We start from the raw sequence: 18,863 nt of genomic DNA, 5'->3' as shown, positions 1-18,863 counted from the left end.
GAATAAAGAGTAGATTAGATTAGATTTACTTTCATTCCAATTGATCCATAGTGAGGAGGTCCTCCAGGATGTAGAACATGTCAAAAAAACAATAATACATGACAATTACAACTGAAACAAATAAGCTAATGTACCTTCCACAGGTCCCAAGTGGAATGATCGTCTTTTTTTTTTTTTTAACACTATATGAAAGGATCATTTTACAAACACTCATTTACTAAGATCACATCAATGCACTGAATTTAAAATTAAAAAAAAAGGTTTTTTTTTAATTTATGGGGTAATAAACATATAATAGAACTACTACAATAATTATTTACCATTATCACATTACTGCACTGAAATGGTGCAGATGTTAGATTTTACTTATAGACACACAAACACACACACACACACACAAAATGTTGGTTCTACTGAGTAATTCATCAATGGAGTAGAAGGAGTTGGCCACCAATAAATCCTTTAGTCTTCTCTTAAAATGAATTTCGATGGTTGTTAAGCTTTTTATGGTTGCTGACAAGTTATTGAAAATGTGTGTTCTTGAATGATGCACACCTTTTTGTACAAGAGTAAGTGACTTTAAATTCTTGTGAAGATTATTCTTATTTCTAGCAATGATTCCATGAATTGAGCTGTTGGTTTGAAAAAGTGATATATTTTTAATGACGAATTTCATTAAGGGAGCAGTAGTTAGTATCCCTAGTTCCCTAAACAGGCTTCTGCAGGATGTTATTGAGTTCACACCACATATAACTCTTATTGCACGTTTTTGTGCCCGGAAAACTTTACCTTGTCGTGATAAATTACCCCAAAAAATAATCTCATATGACATTATGGAATGAAAGTAAGCATAGTATGCCAGCTTTTTCATTTTTATATCCCCTATGTCTGACACAATTCGCATTGCAAATAGAGATTTGTTAAGACGCTTGAGCATTTCTGTGATGTGCTCCTCCCAGTTGAATTTATTATCAAGCTGTAATCCCAAGAATTTAACACTGTCCACTTCTTCTATCTGCTTGTTGTCGTATGTTGGGCATATGGTTGTGGGACACCCCTTACAAGTTCTGAACTGCATTTAGTGTGTTTTTTCAAAGTTTAGTGACAAAGAATTGGCTAGGAACCAGTGATTAATGTCCACAGATATTTTAGTAGCTGATCTTTCTAAGACTACACTTGATTTGCTATTTATTGCAATGTTTGAATGTTTGTATCATCAGAAAACAAAACAAACTTAGCATCTGGTAATGTTATTGATGAAAGGTCATTGATATACGCAAGAAAAAGTAAGGTCCCTAAGATGGAACCTTGAGGGACCCCACATGTAATTAGTTCCCAGTTGGATGATGCCTGATAGCTTAATACATGTCTCTTTCCTAGTAACACCCTTTGTTTCCTGCCAGAGATATAAGATTTTAACCATGTTGCAGCATTTCCTGTTACACCATTATATTCTAATTTACTTAATAGGATATTGTGATTTACACAGTCATATGCCTTTGACAGATCACAAAATATACCAGTTGCCTCCAATTTTCTGTCTAATGATTTAAGTACATTTTCACTGTAAGTGTAGATAGCCTTCTCAGTATCAGAACCCTTTAAAAATCCCAAGTCAATTTTGACAGTATGTTAGTTGTGATAAGATGGTCATAAAGCCCATTGTACATTACCTTTTCTAAAATTTTGAGAATGCAGGCAAAAGTGAAATTGGACGGAAATTAGATGTTATTTCTTTATCTCCCTTCTTAAACAGTGGCTTAACGTCAGCATATTTCAACCATTCAGGAAATATTCCACTGATAAATGACTGGTTACACAGATAGCTTAATATGTTACTTAACTCAGAATCACATTCTTTAATTAACTTTGTTGATATTTCATCATACCCACTAGATGTTTTTGATTTGAAAGATTTTATGATGGACATTACTTCTGCTGGGGTAATGAGGGTCAAATTCATATTATGGAAGGTACTTGAAATGTCTGATCTGAGGTATTCCATAGTAGCATCTATAGAACCTGACAGATCCATCTTTTCAGTGACAGTTATAAAATGTTGTTAAAAAGTTCTGCAACACTATACACATCTGTCACCAATGTATCATTTACTCTTAATGCTATTTGTCCCTCTTCATATCTGGTTCTACCAGTCTCCTCCTACACTATATCCCTTATTGTCTTTATTTTGTTATCTGATACAACTATCTTTTCCATGTAATATATTTGCTTTGATGTCCATATTACTATCATTAATATCTTGCAGCATTTCTTGTAATTTGCTGTAGCATCAACCTCAGAACTGTTCCGGATTGACAGATACAGTTTTCTTTTTGTTTTACAAAATGCCCCTATTCCTTGAGTAATCCATGGCTTCTTTGTAGACTTTGTACTAAGCTTGGTTAGTTTTGGGGGAAAACAGTGCTCAAATAAGGTAAGCACATTATTAGCAAAAGTGTTATATATTTTATTCATGCCATGAGCACTGTAAACATCACTCCAGTGAATGTCTCGGGGAGTGTTCTAAAATAATAAATTTTTGGCTTATTGATTACCCTCTTGAGCTCTGATTTTAACAGATTTTTTATCCTGTTCAGTATTAACGTCTGCGAAATCGACATGTGACCTGGGATAAGTGTGCAACAACTTGGCAAACTTTTCAAAAATATTGCAAAGCAAGCGTCTACAGAACAGGACACGAAACACAAACGAAATTACAAAGGTGTTTATATATATGTTGGAACAAACTTGCGTAAAAGCAACAGCGAAGATGAATTAGTGAATGAAACAAGAAACATGATTCGTGCAGCAACAAGTGTTTATGAAGGATCCAGGCTCATACTTAGTGGAATCGTAAAAAGGAGGTCAGTGAGTGACAAATACATATCCAAAATAAACAGTGCCATCAAACAAGAGCATGATTGTCTTGGTGCTATCTTCATAGACCCAAACAAATTCCTGCGTGGAAATTGTCTGGGAAAGGATGGCACACATTTAAATAGATTAGGTTCGGTAACACTCAGCAGAATGTATGCAGAAGTTTGTAAAATCATTAGAAACAAAGGTAACTAACATTGTATAGTGCGGGTGAAAAATCAGGAAATCTGATATCCACAAAAAACGGTGATAACAAAAAGAATATAGGACAAAAACAAACATAAAATTAGGATATTCAGTTATAAAAATAATGCACCAGAATATACAATTCTTAAAAAATAAGGTAACTCAATTAGAAATAATGCTAAATGAAGAAACTCCTGACATTCTAGCTCTGACAGAACATGGTCTAAATGAACATGAAATTCTAAATTTTACTGTTGCAAATTACAATGTAACAGCTAGTTCATGCAGGAGGTATAGTAAGGGAGTTGGAGCTGCTATACTAACCCATAACACTGGAAGCACAAATCATATAAACAGCCTTGACTTATGCAAAAAATTAAACATTGAAAATGTAGTCGAAATAACAGGCCAAAAAATAGTTCTAAGTAGTTCCTCACTGTACATCTTAAACATCTACAGCCCACCAAATGGGTGCATGGAAACGTTCTTTGAAAACATAGGAGAGCTCTTACATATCATCCTAAGCTAGAACTGTGCACTTGTACTACTAGGTGACTAAACATAAACACATTGCAAGACATAAATGACTGTAGGGAGCTCCTAAACACAATGAAAACATATGGCTTGTACAATGCAATAGCTACTCTAACACGTATAACTGCAAACTCCTGTACTCAAGTAGATCACATCTTCACATATTTAAGGGACATTCAGTACAAAAGTGAGGTTGTAGAAACAGCCTTGTCAGACCATGATACTATAAAAATATGTCCGAATAATATCACCACAAATGAAAAGACACAAAAAACATGGGAAAAAAGAAGCTTAAATGAACAAAACTTAACAGCCCTTAGGATAAAACTTGAAAAAGAAGGATGGGAAATACTGGAAAAAGACTCTCCATCAGTGGATTGTAAAGTGACTCATTTTATTGACACACTTTCCTCTCACCTCAATATTACATGCCCAGTAATAAAAACTAATGTCAAAACCACAAATAAAAACAAAAAATGGATAACAAAAAGCATTTTGGTCTCTAGGAACAAGATAAAAATGATGCACAGAATATATAAAACTAGCATTGATGAAAACTTTAAAGAGTACTACAGAAAATATAAAAGAATGTATGCTGAAGTACTGCAAGCAGCCAAACGACTAGAAGCAAAAAAGTACATAAGTAGTGCTGCTAATAAAAGCAAGGCTTGCTGGTCTATTATAAATACAAATTGCAAACCTTCCAATTCACAGGAACACAGCAAAATACAGTTCATGATCAGCAAAAAAAAAAAAAACTTTAGCGGAACAGAATAAAATCATAAAGCTCTTCAATGACTATTTTGCCACAGTAGGCCAAAAATTAAAACAAAAAAAAAACAAATAATAATAATAAAACACAAAAACACCTGGAAACATTTATTAATGCCCAGAGAAAAACAATGGCAATTTTCCCAGTGATAGAAGAAGAAACATTAAAGATAATAAAAAACCTAAAACAAACAAAGTCATGTGGAATTGATGGAATATCAAGTATAGAAATTAAACACTGTATGCAGGAACTTAAGAAACCTCTTACACAACTAATCTATTTATCATTCCTGGAAGGAACTTTTCCAAAGTGCTTAAAGACAGCATTGATAAAACCAGTACATAAAAAGGGGAATGAATACAATCCAGAAAATTATAGGCCTATAGCTCTTTTACCAATCATATCAAAAATATTTGAACGAGCTTATCCACAGAGACTCTTTGCTTTTCTGATAAAATATGAAATAATCAACAAGAATCAGTTTGGCTTCCAGAAAGATAAATGCAACATAGGTGCAGTTATAGATCTCATTGAAAATGTCATACCAAATTTGGACTCTAAAAATAAATGTGTAGGAGTATTTATGGATCTAACAAAGGCGTTCAACTGTGTAGACCACAAAACTTTAGTAGAAATATTAGGAGTATATGGCATAAGAGGAAATGCAGGAGACTGTATTCTCTCATACCTGACAAACAGGAGGGAATATACTGAAATCTTAACCATGAATTTTACACTTCCCTATGCCACAAGGCTCCATTCTTAGCCCAATACTTTTCATTCCGTACACAAATCACAATATGATTAGGTATGGTAGTTTAGTTACCTATGCAGATGACAGAACTCTACTGTTCATGGATAAAGACACACAAAAGCTAGAAATAAAAACCAATATAGTATTAAATAATGCCACCCAAAGATTTACTGAATTAAACCTGCACAACAATATTACTAAAACACTTTGTGTAAACTTCAGACTTCAAAACTCTCGCAGTGAAGATATCAATGAATATATAGATGAGTACATAGCAGAGAACACCGAATATCTCAAAATACTAACATTACACAGAATATACCAATACGAACTGCTCTGTTGGACAAAATTCAAATATTCTCCTGATACTAGAGATAACAACACACAAAACAACCATGACACAAGAAAATGGAACCTCTTTCATGAGCCTACACACAACACCACAAAATACAAAAAAAGCCATCATATGCTAGACCAAAAGCCCTTGAAAAACTCCCTTCATTCTTGAGAGATGTTGTTGTTGTTGTTGTGGTCTTCAGTCCTGAGACTGGTTTGATGCAGCTCTCCATGCTACTCTATCCTGTGCAAGCTTCTTCATATCCCAGTACCTACTGCAACCTACATCCTTCCGAATCTGCTTAGTGTATTCATCTCTTGGTCTCCCTCTACTAATTTTACCCTCCACGCTGCCCTCCAATACTAAATTGGTGATCCCTTGATGCCTCAGAATATGTCCTACCAACTGATCCCTTCTACTGGTCAAGTTGTGCCACAAACTTCTCTTCTCCCCAATCCTATTCAATACTTCCTCATTAGTTATGTGATCTACCCATCTAATCTTCAGCATTCTTCTGTAGCACCACATTTCGAAAGCTTCTATTCTCTTCTTGTCCAAACTATTTATCGTCCATGTTTCACTTCCATACATGGCTACACTCCATACAAATACTTTCACAAATGACTTCCCAACACTTAAATCTATACTCGATGTTAACAAATTTCTCTTCTTCAGAAACGCTTTCCTTGCCATTGCCAGTCTACATTTTATATCCTCTCTACTTCGACCATCATCAGTTATTTTGCTCCCCAAATAGCAAAACTCATCTACTACTTTAAGTGTCTCATTTCCTAATCTGATTCCCTCATCATCACCCGACTTAATTCGACTACATTCCATTATCCTCATTTTTCTTTTGTTGATGTTCATCTTATATCCTCCTTTCAAGACACTGTCCATTCCATTCAACTGCTCTTCCAAGTCCTTTGCTGTCTCTGACAGAATTACAATGTCATCGGCGAACCTCAAAGTTTTTATTTCTTCTCCCTGGATTTTAATACCTACTCCAAATTTTTCTTTTGTTTCCTTTACTACTTGCTCAATATACAGATTGAATAACATCGGGGAGAGGCTACAACCCTGTCTTACTCCCTTCCCAACCACTGCTTCCCTTTCATGTCCCTCGACTCTTATAACTGCCATCTGTTTTCTGTACAAATTGTAAATAGCCTTTTGCTCCCTGTATTTTACCCCTGCCACCTTTAGAATTTGAAAGAGAGTATTCCAGTCAACATTGTCAAAAGCTTTCTCTAAGTCCACAAATGCTAGAAACGTAGGTTTGCCTTTCCTTAATCTTTCTTCTAAGATAAGTCGTGAGGTCAGTATTGCCTCACGTGTTCCAGTGTTTCTACGGAATCCAAACTGATCTTCCCCGAGGTCGGCTTCTACTAGTTTTTCCATTCGTCTGTAAAGAATTCGTGTTAGTATTTTGCAGCTGTGGCTTATTAAACTGATTGTTTGGTAATTTTCACATCTGTCAACACCTGCTTTCTTTGGGATTGGAATTATTATATTCTTCTTGAAGTCTGAGGGTATTTCGCCTGTTTCATACATCTTGCTCACCAGATGGTAGAGTTTTGACAGGACTGGCTCTCCCAAGGCCATCAGTAGTTCCAATGGAATGTTGTCTACTCCCAGGGATATCTCCCATTTCATCTTCATCTACATCCTCTCCCATTTCCATAATATTGTCCTCAACTACATCGCCCTTGTATAGACCCTCTATATACTCCTTCCACCTTTCTGCTTTCCCTTCTTTGCTTAGAACAGGGTTTCCATCTGAGCTCTTGATATTCATACAAGTGGTTCTCTTATCTCCAAAGGTCTCTTTAATTTTCCTGTAGGCAGTATCTATCTTACCCCTAGTGAGATAAGCCTCTACATCCTTACATTTGTCCTCTAGCCATCCCTGCTTAGCCATTTTGCACTTCCTGTCGATCTCATTTTTGAGACGTTTGTAGTCCTTTTTGCCTGCTTCATTTACTGCATTTTTATATTTTCTCCTTTCATCAATTAAATTCAATATTTCTTCTGTTACCCAAGGATTTCTACTAGCCCTCGTCTTTTTACCTACTTGATCCTCTACTGCCTTCACTACTTCATCCCTCAAAGCTACCCATTCTTCTTCTACTGTATTTCTTTCCCCCATTCCTGTCAATTGTTCCCTTATGCTCTCCCTGAAACTCTGTAGAACCTTTGGTTCTTTCAATTTATCCAGGTCCCATCTCCTTAAATTCCCACCTTTTTGCAGTTTCTTCAGTTTTAATCTACAGGTCATAACCAATAGATTGTGGTCAGAGTCCACATCTGCCCCTGGAAATGTCTTACAATTTAAAACCTGGTTCCTAAATCTCTGTCTTACCATTATATAATCTATCTGATACCTTTTAGTATCTCCAGGGTTCTTCCATGTATACAACCTTCTTTCATGATTCTTAAACCAAGTGTTAGCTATGATTATGCTGTGCTCTGTGCAAAATTCTACCAGGCGGCTTCCTCTTTCATTTCTTAGCCCCAATCCATATTCACCTACTACGTTTCCTTCTCTCCCTTTTCCTACACTCGAATTCCAGTCACCCATGACTATTAAATTTTCGTCTCCCTTCACTATCTGAATAATTTCTTTTATTTCATCATACATTTCTTCAATTTCTTCGTCATCTGCAGAGCTAGTTGGCATATAAACTTGTACTACTGTAGTAGGTGTGGGCTTCGTATCTATCTTGGCCACAACAATGCGTTCGCTGTGCTGTTTGTAGTAGCTTACCCGCATTCCTATTTTCCTGTTCATTATTAAACCTACTCCTGCATTACCCCTATTTGATTTTGTGTTGATAACCCTGTAGTCACCTGACCAGAAGTCTTGTTCCTCCTGCCACCAAACTTCACTAATTCCCACTATATCTAACTTTAACCTATCCATTTCCCTTTTTAAATTTTCTAACCTACCTGCCCGATTAAGGGATCTGACATTCCACGCTCCGATCCGTAGAACGCCAGTTTTCTTTCTCCTGATAACGACATCCTCTTGAGTAGTCCCCGCCCGGAGATCCGAATGGGGGACTATTTTACCTCCGGAATATTTTACCCAAGAGGACGCCATCGTCATTTAATCATACAGTAAAGCGGCATGCCCTCGGGAAAAATTACGGCTGTAGTTTCCCCTTGCTTTCCGCCGTTCGCAGTACCAACACAGCAAGGCCGTTTTGGTTATTGTTACAAGGTCAGATCAGTCAATCATCCAGACTTTGGCCACTGCAACTACTGAAAAGGCTGCTGCCTGTCTGGCCTCTCAGCAGATACCCCTCCATTGTGGTTGTACCTACGGTACGGCTATCTGTATCGCTGAGGCACGCAAGCCTCCCCACCAACGGCAAGGTCCATGGTTCATTGGGGGGGTGGGGTGGTGGTGGGGGGGGGGGTCATGAGAGAAATAAACAATAAAAATATCTTCAAAAAATGTCTCAAAAGTTTTCTAATGGAAAACTGTTATTACGGTGTAAATGAATTTATGTGCACTACAGTTCAAAACAATTGCAGTACCATTATTGTACAAAATTATACAAAACCTAATTTAATATGAAATAGCCCTAGAATAATTTTGTAATAAATTATATTTTTTGTTAAACAGTTGACAGTAAATACTATGTATTTGTCAGTGCATGAAATGAAAATATATCTTGATCGATACAATGTACTTTGTCAAAGGATAAATAAATAAATAAATAAATAAAAACATTTAACAGAAGGAATTGCACGTCATGGTCTGAGAGGCCATTGACTATTGGTTTTGTAATATAGTTTTGTTCATTGGACTTTTCTTAAAGATATTATCAATGGCTGTTTGTGAGCAATTGGCTACCCTAGTGGGGAACTTTACAGTGGGAATTAAGTTGAATGATAGTGTTACAAACTCAAATAAGTTCTTATTGGGAGAGTCTTTAAGGAAATCTACATTGAAGTTACCAGCAACCACTATTTCTTTGTTTTTGGTTGTTAAATGGGCCAGTACAGCTTCAAGGTGGTTTATGAACAGATTAAAGTTACCTGCAGGTGCACGATATACATTTAATATTATGAAGGATTTTTTGTGAAATTCTACTTCTGTTGCACATCCTTCCATATGCTGTCCTACGCAAAATTTATGAATGTCTGTGTTCTTAGAATTATGACAGCTCCTGATGAATGTGGCAACTCTTCCTTTCTCCATTTCTGCTGTACAAAATTGAGGTGCTAACCTAACTGCTGTAACACTTAAAAGTTCTATACCAGTGGTCACATGATGTTCAGAGAGGCAGATTATGTCAGCTGGGTTGGAGGACTCTAATTCATCTATGCAGATAATTTATTCATTAATTTTATTTCTCAGTCCTCGAATATTTTGATGGTATAAAGATAGCTGACATTTCACATTGACTGAGTTAAAATTGGGTAGAGTTGAAATTTCTGCTGATTGTTGAAAATTCTTAACCTATAGCTGTTTATGCTGATGTAATAAGGTAGAATAATGTTTTTTGTTTCTTTCTCAAACTGAAGGTTTGTCTCAATCCTAACCTCTCTTAAAACTTGGTTTCTTTCTGCCCTCCCTACCCTAAAGAAGGGTCTTTTCTGAAACCTATGACCACTTGTATTTTATCACTCATGACAGTGCCTCCCCCGTTTAACTTTCCTGCTATTTTCCCAGCCAGTTTATCCTTCCCTTTCCTGTTCAGGTGATGGTTATACCTAGTATAATCCCACCTATGGGGAGAATCAACAGGAACCACACCATTGTGTTCCAACTGCAAGGGGAAACGAAGATGACGATGAGCTGACTTGAAGAAAGATTACTAAAATTTATGTCCTGTTGTTAATAAAATAACGAAAACCAACTGTGAATACACTTTAGGGACTGGTGCAATGCTTCAGGGTGGCCAGCCTTGGTACGTTTCACTAGGGGAGAGGAAAAAATTGCAATAGTCTTAAAGCATAATACTGCCTAAAATACAGGTGTGAATTATCATGAGGTAATAACACAGTAAAAGCCTTGTACTACATTTATGGGATGTGCAACACACTGCCTGCAAATCTGGAACACTTATTTTGTGCCATGGCTTGAAAGGTTTTTCCAAATGTGCTGGAGACCAAATGTTGTCATTGTCGTTTGGGTGTAGGATGCACCACATCAAGATTATCAGTGTTCATACACACGATACTCAGCATTCCACATACCAAGTAGAATTAAGTACGTAGATGAATGTGGCTGGTTGATCATGTAACATATAGGGTGAACCAGCTACTGCAAAACATTAAAATCTCCTACCTTATGTCCGCAGTTCATGGTATCATGGTCGCATTCTCGCTTCCTGAGCACGGGGTCCGGGTTCAATTCCTGACGGGGTCAGGGATTTTCACTTGCCTCGAGACGACTGTGTGTTTGTGTTGTCCTCATCATTTCATCATCTTTCATGAAAGTGGCGAGTTTGAACTGAGCAAAGGTTGGGAATTTGTATGGGCGCTGATAACTGCGCAGTTGAGCACCCCACAAAGCAAACATTATCATCCTAGGGATAATTCACAGATGTGTATAATAGGTACTACACTCATTGTATTGTTACCTAAAATTATTATGAGCAAATCCCTGTTTAAACTAAAGGTCTCTCTTCTTTCAGTGTATAACATATAATAAGGTAAAATATGTTTCACTATAAGTTATGTGTCGAGTGCATACAGGCAGGCTCTTGTACTGGAAGATGAATCCATGAGTCGATGGCCAAACCACTGTGGGATGTAAAGGTCAGATAGTGTGGACAGGATCACCAACAAGAAATAAATCTTCACATTGAAAGTGTATTTATTGAGTGCGTGTGAAACTACAAATGGAATGAGATGCCTACCCTAGCAGAAAGTGCCTCTGTTTATACAGTTATAGAATTTAGAAAATTGTAGAAATATTTAATAAATGATTGAAGCCTAGAAACTTTCAGGCATAATAAATGTTAAATGATAAATAATTGCAAGTGTTGGAAATCAAACCGGTGATCCACACACCACCAATGAACAATGTACAACCTGTAGCAGTATTAGATCGCAGATGCATAATGAAATGCCTATTAATTTTGACTAATGACCAACTACTAGAAGTCAAGTAAATCTCTTAAAAATCTTTGCCCTATGTATCAGAAATTAAGGTCTCTAAGCTCAGAGTTATTAAAATTAAAACAGTGTGTACTGTTCATTTTTTGTATCATACAAAAAAGTTAAATGAAGAAGTAATAACAATGACAACATAATGGAATAAGTTGGATTAAAAACCACGTAATCACAGGAGGTGGGAGTCAAACTAGTGACCCACCCATCACTAGCATTTGACATAATGAATGCACTATGCCCTGTTATCCACAGTATGTGGCATTGCTCCCCTTCTTTTTAAAATAGGTACTCGCTGTTTCGGAGTGGTCTAAAGCTTCCCAGATCTGGATCTAGGCAGTGGTTCTTTGTACCCCAAAGTTTGTGGAGAGTTGCATTTTGGTCATGTTGTCACATCCTCATGCTCACTGCAATCAGTTGGAGTTGTTTAAATCAAGCCATCATGACAGTTGAGCAGGTTTTAATATTCTTTGTATTGGAAACCTCTAGTCTTGATTTGCATGCTTCATGTAAAGGATATAGATAATATCATTGCGCTCTAGTCTCTTGATGAGCTATTTGATGTAAGCATCCTGAGCATCATCATGTTGAAACTGAAACAAAGTAGCCATCATTGTTTCAGCTTCTCAGCTATGGATTAGGAAGAACTACGTGAAGCCTGTAGTGCCTTGCTTTCTTATGTTGTATTCGAATTTCATGGTTGGCAGTATCTTATTCCAGTTTCTCTGTTCAGTGTCATGATACATTGAAGGCTTATCTGGAAAGTCTTATTAAAATATTCTTAGAGACTGTTTGCCTGCAACTGATAGGCAGTTCTATCATGAAATTAACTCTGATAACAGTCTTAAAGCTGGCCAGTGTGGCCGAGTGGTTCTATGCGCTTCAGTCTGTAACCGTGCGACCGCTCCGGTCGCAGGTTTGAATCCTGTCTCAGGCATGGATGTGTGTGATGTCCTTCGGTTAGTTAGGTTTAAGTAGTTCTAAGTTCTAGGGGATTGATGACCTCATATGTTAAGTCCAATAGTGCTCAGAACCATTTGAACAGTCTTGAATAAAACACTTTTGTACAATCAGAAATCAATAAAAGTTGTGCCCCCTGTTTTGAAATTGTGTTCTACAAGACATTTGATGATTTCTGTAGCCAATACAGCCTTCCTGACTGTGTAGTGCATGAGATAGTCAGTGTGTACTTCTGTCCCTTATTCCCATTTGTCGACTTAGGAAACATATCCAAGAGGTCAATTCCAATTTGCTAAAGGAGAGCACTGCAGGAGAGATTGGTACAAAATGTTGTGAGGCTAACTGAGACATGACATGGCATGGATTTTGTCTTTGGCTTTCCCTTCAGTGGCTTATACAATGTTTGGGAGGTCTCTACATACATATCTGTCCAATGAAACCAGTTCCTGATTATATCAAGCATCTTAACAAATCTCAGATGACTTGATATAGAAGTATCATGAAAATACTAAATTATGGCAGGCTGTAAGTGAGCTAGAATGAAGAGAAAAATTTTCTATGTGATTGGTTCATAATTTCGTTTATGCAGTATTACATCTATTAATCTAATTTCTCCTTCTTCATTAATGCTCTTTACATTTTGCTGCTGTGGTCATTGGTGCAGTGAGGACTGGGATAACTAGGTCTGCTTTAAGGGCTAAATTCCTTGTGTGCTCCAATTCTCTGAGTGACCTTCACTGTCTTCAACACTTGTACCCAACAGATAAAGTAATCCAGAATATCCAGAATGCCCTCCTCCAACTACAATGGATGGGGAGGGAGGTGTCTTTCAGCTGAGTACTGGGGCACATGGGCATTGATGGGAACAAAATGGTGGATGTAGCAGCCAAGGAAGAGTGTCATGATCCTCAGTTATTTCAGTGTGCCATCCCCATATATGCTGTATCCTCACTGTTGCAGTACAGAGTCATGCGTCGATGGGAAGACAAGTGGCTGGAAGTGTCAAATGGTAAGCTGCGTTTAGTAAAGCCAACTATTGTTGCATACATCCTTCCAGCCTTGAATATGGAATGAGAACCTGCGTACCCATCTTTGCGTGGATCACACACAGTCCTCTGACATGTAGCTTCTTGCTTCGATGAGACAAACCTCCAATGTGTGGTGCTTGTGGTGTAGAGATCACTGTGCACCATATTTTACTAGACTGTGTTTTATTTTCGGACGAGAGGGCGGTGGCAGATTTTCTGGCAGATCTGCCATCTACTTTAAGTTACACTTAAATGAATGTGATCAGAGTTTTAAGGTGTTTTGATCTTTCCAACTTGTTTACACAAATTTTGGGGTGACTGGCTCACCCATGTTTTTTGTAAGTGGTCAACCAGTCACATCTCCCTTTGGCTTTATTTTAGTTCTTCTGTGGCTTTACTTCTGATTCAGTCCTGTGTCTAGCACCTTTCACACTTCTCCGTTGTATTAAGACCTTTCAGATAGAGAGACTGTGTGGGTCAATGTGAGTGAGGTGGGAGTAAGTGAATGAGTATAATTTTATATGATTCCTCCTCATTGTGTGACTAGAATGTCAGTCATTTTATACACATTCAATTGTTGTAATATGTATAAGGACACTGATAACCTTGACACTGAGTGCCCTTGAGTTAAAAAACCACACACACACACACACACACACACACACACACACACACACACACACATATATATGCACGCACGCACGGGTCCAACTGTCCAGGGGTAGGACTGAGTGGTGGGCCAGTGAGGCACAGTGACAGACTAGTCGTTGAAAAGACACTTTATTGCTGTTAATCGCAACATTCCTCTGTCATCACAGAGAGGTGGACATGGTCTAATCCATTGTAGCATGCCAGTGACGGTCAACACTCCAGATGGATGGTACTTGCGTTGGCATCCTGCAGTGATGTCATACCACGGAGGTGAGCCAGTGGCCCATCAGTAGGCCAAGGCTATGTTGTCAGCAGCCCGCTCCTTCTTCTTGCTGCATGGCCCTCTGATATTGAATGCCCATCCCTATGTGACCAGGCGTGGCTTGCATCTTCCACAGTGACGAGGGATGACTGCCTTGCATGGGGTGTGACCTGCTGCCTCTTGACAGGAATCTGCTGGTGGCTGGTGTAGATGGCAGGTCTTCTGTGCTGTGATACTAAGTCCCTCTGTCTCAAAATTCACAGTTATTTTCACTGCTCTGGGGTGATTTGTTGCATTGCCTCGGCTCCTTGTCATGTTACTCATAACATAATTCTAGCCATGGTGTGGTAACCCAATCCTTTCCTCTCCATCTGTTACTGCTGCACGGTGCACGTTTCGCAGAGCACAGCTAGCCCATCGTACAATCCTTTTGTGTACGTGTTGCTCTAACCTACATGTCACAGTGTGGACTGTGCATACCGACCAGCGGTAGCTAACACAATGCTCCATGGAAGCTTCTTCCAAATTTCACCAAGACTAAGTATTAGCAATACACTACTGAGTTTAATGTATGGGTCAGTGTCAGGTGATAGAACAAGAGGATGGAACAGAGACTGGAATATAATGTGTGGAAATGTTTAGTGATTAAGAAATAATTATTAAAAAACAAATGATCTGAGTATTCAACTTGATAACTCTTATGTTGTATGCATCATTCTCCACAACAACCACCACCACCACCACCACCACCACCACCACCACCACCACCACTTCTTACAATGTAACACAGTACTCACTTTTGCAGATCAGAGAAGACAAAGTTCCAGGTCAAGCTGACTGAGCCATTAACAGCAATACTGTATATTACATATGACAAGCAACACATGGAAGATCTCAGGCATGCAATACATGTGAAAAACGTAGAAGAAGGTAAGATATTTTAATATTGTTTGAAACAGTAGTCGAAATGCTTCTAAGATTTCAAATTTGAAATGAGCAGTGTTGGTTTATGATATGAACTGAATTGAATTAACATTTCTCAGATATATATATATGTATATATATTACTTTTTTGTTGCAGCTCCTCCACTGCATAGCCATATAATTTCACTGCATAAGCATGGACATCATCTTGGATTCTCAACAATGTTTTGGGTGTTCATAGCATTAGGAATAACAACATTTCATATTTTTGTTTTTAGATTAATTTACAATGAACTTTTCCACCGAAATGACAAATTACCGCAAAGGACTCGATATACAGGAGATCTAAACAATATGCACCGGCTATAATATTGTATTTGTTTAAGCTACTTGTGGAACAGTTATATTCTGATAACAAATATTTGAACATCCTGCATTTATAGCATTGTGGCTGTTTCATTAGTATTTAAGAAAAAGACATTCATCTGATCAAGAATGTCATGAACTGGCATGGTGCTCTGAATTTTTTGGTTAAATTTGGTTCACTTTGTTTCAAACTTTTGAGATGATGGTATAGAAGTGCATTTAGTTGAGTTCAGCAAATTTCAGTGATCTAGTGAAATCGGCTGTTGTGAAAAGTCATGTGATGCAGACAGACAATATCAAATATAGAATAACTCTTGAAAGGGAAAAATAGAAGAAAAGAAACAGATAATATGAGTTACTTGTAAATAGTATTTAAATTGTAGCTTTATCTTTTGGAGTGGGTGGTGGTGAGTAATATCTTGTGTTGTGCTTGAAGGAGAATCTGTTGCTGTTGTATTAATCATTCTCAGCTGAGAATGTGTTTGGTTTCCTCAGTGGCAAGAATTTTAAAATTGAGTATATTTGAGATGTAGAGGAAGATATAGGGTTGGTCAGATGAAGTAAAAAGCAATGTGAAAATACTTGTGTGAATAGTAAATGAACAGAAACATTTATAAAACAAAGGAGTGCATTAAACAAACAAACAAACAAAATCATAATTTAAACCATAGAAAGAGTGACTGAATGTTATGTAACAAAAAGTAGTTTCAGAACAGTACAAGATGATGTGTCATCCTCAAATTGTGTAGGAAAAAAGTTGAGAGTGGAAAGTAAGAAAGAAATATTAACAGTAAAAGACACTTCAAAATTTGTATAACACACACACACAACTTATAATTTTGGCTAACTCATCAACAGAAGGGTACACTAAATTATAATGTTGCTAGAGAAAAGTCACCCCACAGAGATTTTATGGGGTGGAAATACACCCATACTATTTCGTGTAGTGTACTTAATTATATCAGCACTGTTAGCTATTTTTTAGTCCTCTCCAAAACTATTATTTCATTCTGCACCCAACTTCTGCTAACAAAATTTAGTTAATGCGTGTTTTACTTCCAGGCTGCTTTCATGCAAAGTTTCTGTAATTATAAAGTATTTGTAATTCATGAAGCTTAGTGATCTGGTATTGTTTTTAATTTCATTTGCTTACACATAACAGTGACAAGGTACTGTTTTTGGACTGTATGTGTTTGAAAGTGGTACTGTATTATTCACACCTGTTCTCTTTACAAACAGACTGCCATGGTTTTGTAATCTACAGTTTGCAGTTTTATTGCTTTTCTGCAGTATTTTCAATGTAATGTAAACTCCACTGACTAGGTGGATGCAAAGCGCATTTAAGTACTAAGTTATTTTGTTAGAAATTTTGTATCTACCAGATTCTCACTTTTAGTTTCACTTCTGTTTTGTCTGTCACTTTTTAAATTTTCATGCCATGAAGTAAAGTTGTAGTTTCTATTTTTATGTTGCTTGTACAACAGTTTTCCATTGTCTTCTTTGTTATCTTTGGTGCTTTTGTTTGTTCTCTGTTTTATTTACTCCTCGTTGCCCTAATTTTGTTCTGTTCTAGCCTCCTCACTTTTCTCCTTTCATAATTCTACTCTTTTAATTTTTTTGAATACTTTTATTTTTGTTTAATTATTCTTACTTCTGTTTGGTTTCTTTTTATTTTTAATTGAATGACCTTTTGCCCACTTTGTAGCAACCTATAAATATGTATCACCAGTCTAGTCCATTGCTATTTACCATACAGACAAGAAGCTCACATGTACTTCATTGCCTTCATTATCAACCTTTTGCTCCTGATTTTTTTGTTTTAAAATTCTTGCCATCATTGGGCATTCCTGGAGAGGTTAGCTACTTTACTTTCTTTCTTTTTAATTATAGATGCATACTGCACTTCAAAAGTAGAGTCATTCTCTGTTGTTATTTGTTACACATTTTATCAATGTACAGTAGTTCTTTATCCTAAGATAGGCATTGAAATATAGATCTTGCAGTGCAATGCTAATATGGAGGTTAGAAATATGTAAATAAATGAAGTTTGGATGCCTTATTTTTTTGGAAAATTTTGTACGTGATGACAAAATATAGATGTATGTTTCAAATATTTCAAGACTGCGCCCACTTGGGGTTTGTACAAAGCATAAACTAGCAGAAGTAATAATGATGAAATTATAACAATAATGTTAATAAACACTTTACAGATATCTGGTAGTCACTTATTGATGTAAATAAACTATATTACTGACGACACAAAGTATGGTTATGGTTGTACTTAGCACAAGTTTGGAAATTTGTCCTTATCTGTTTAAGTATAATGGAATAGAAAAAAAACAATAACAGAAAGAACTTAAACCATATGTAACTAACAGGTGCCTTACAGACTTGCTACTTTTTAATATACATTCTTTAAAACTTAGTCTGTTTGTACAAAATATGTGCTAAATATTACATCAGCAGCCTCCTCTCCATGTGACAATTGATAGCTAGGGCTCTTCGTACCTACTATGTGTATAATTAAACATCCAGAAATGTTTTGTTGTGCAGTGTTTAACTTTTTGTTGGAAAGTGCATAATTGCAATACCCATATTATACTTATATTGTTGTTGTGAAGTCCAGTATTTTATGGGATTGTTTACATGTTTGGAGAAAATTGTACATGTTTCTTGTATTTATTCGAAATTACAGATCAACTCTGAACCACAGATTGAATTAGACTTTACTTCCAGGAAACTACGCAGAAGGCTACAATTTCTCTGTGGTGGGATGAGTAATAACTTTTTACTTGTTTCCTCAACATAAAGGCATATATTTTATACTCACTTGACATGTACAGCAAACAGAAATGCTCCAGTAACATATTCTCTTGCACTGTCTATCATTGTGGGGGAATTTCTTCACTTTGGTATTCAAGGTGATTCAGTGTTTTGAAGTTACACACACATCCTCAAAAGTTAGAAAAGGAGTACCTTCAAAATCATTCTGAAACATTTTCACCACTGGCAACAAATTTGAGCATGTAAATATACTTTCCTTGATAATGGTTCTTAATTTATGATGCCTTCCAAGGTAAGTG

The 18,863-nt window shown here is 36.8% G+C and overlaps 1 protein-coding gene across 2 annotated transcripts in view; it reads left to right on the top strand.

Annotated features, from left to right (window-relative positions):
* LOC126470027 (uncharacterized protein KIAA2013 homolog) overlaps positions 1-18,046 on the top strand; it is a 159,306-nt gene extending 141,260 nt beyond the window's left edge. For both annotated transcript variants that reach the window (XM_050097513.1, XM_050097514.1), the window contains exons 11-12: positions 15,296-15,420; positions 15,572-18,046. In XM_050097513.1, coding sequence (XP_049953470.1) covers positions 15,296-15,420; positions 15,572-15,783 — 337 coding nt within the window. In that variant the 3' untranslated portion in view covers positions 15,784-18,046. The remainder of the gene's footprint in view (positions 1-15,295; positions 15,421-15,571) is intronic.
* Positions 18,047-18,863: the final 817 nt, after the last annotated feature.

The sequence above is a fragment of the Schistocerca serialis genome, chromosome 3 (assembly GCF_023864345.2).
Source record: "Schistocerca serialis cubense isolate TAMUIC-IGC-003099 chromosome 3, iqSchSeri2.2, whole genome shotgun sequence".
In the NCBI taxonomy this organism is placed as follows: Eukaryota; Metazoa; Arthropoda; class Insecta; order Orthoptera; family Acrididae; genus Schistocerca; species Schistocerca serialis.
This window is presented reverse-complemented; position numbering and strand designations above follow the sequence as displayed.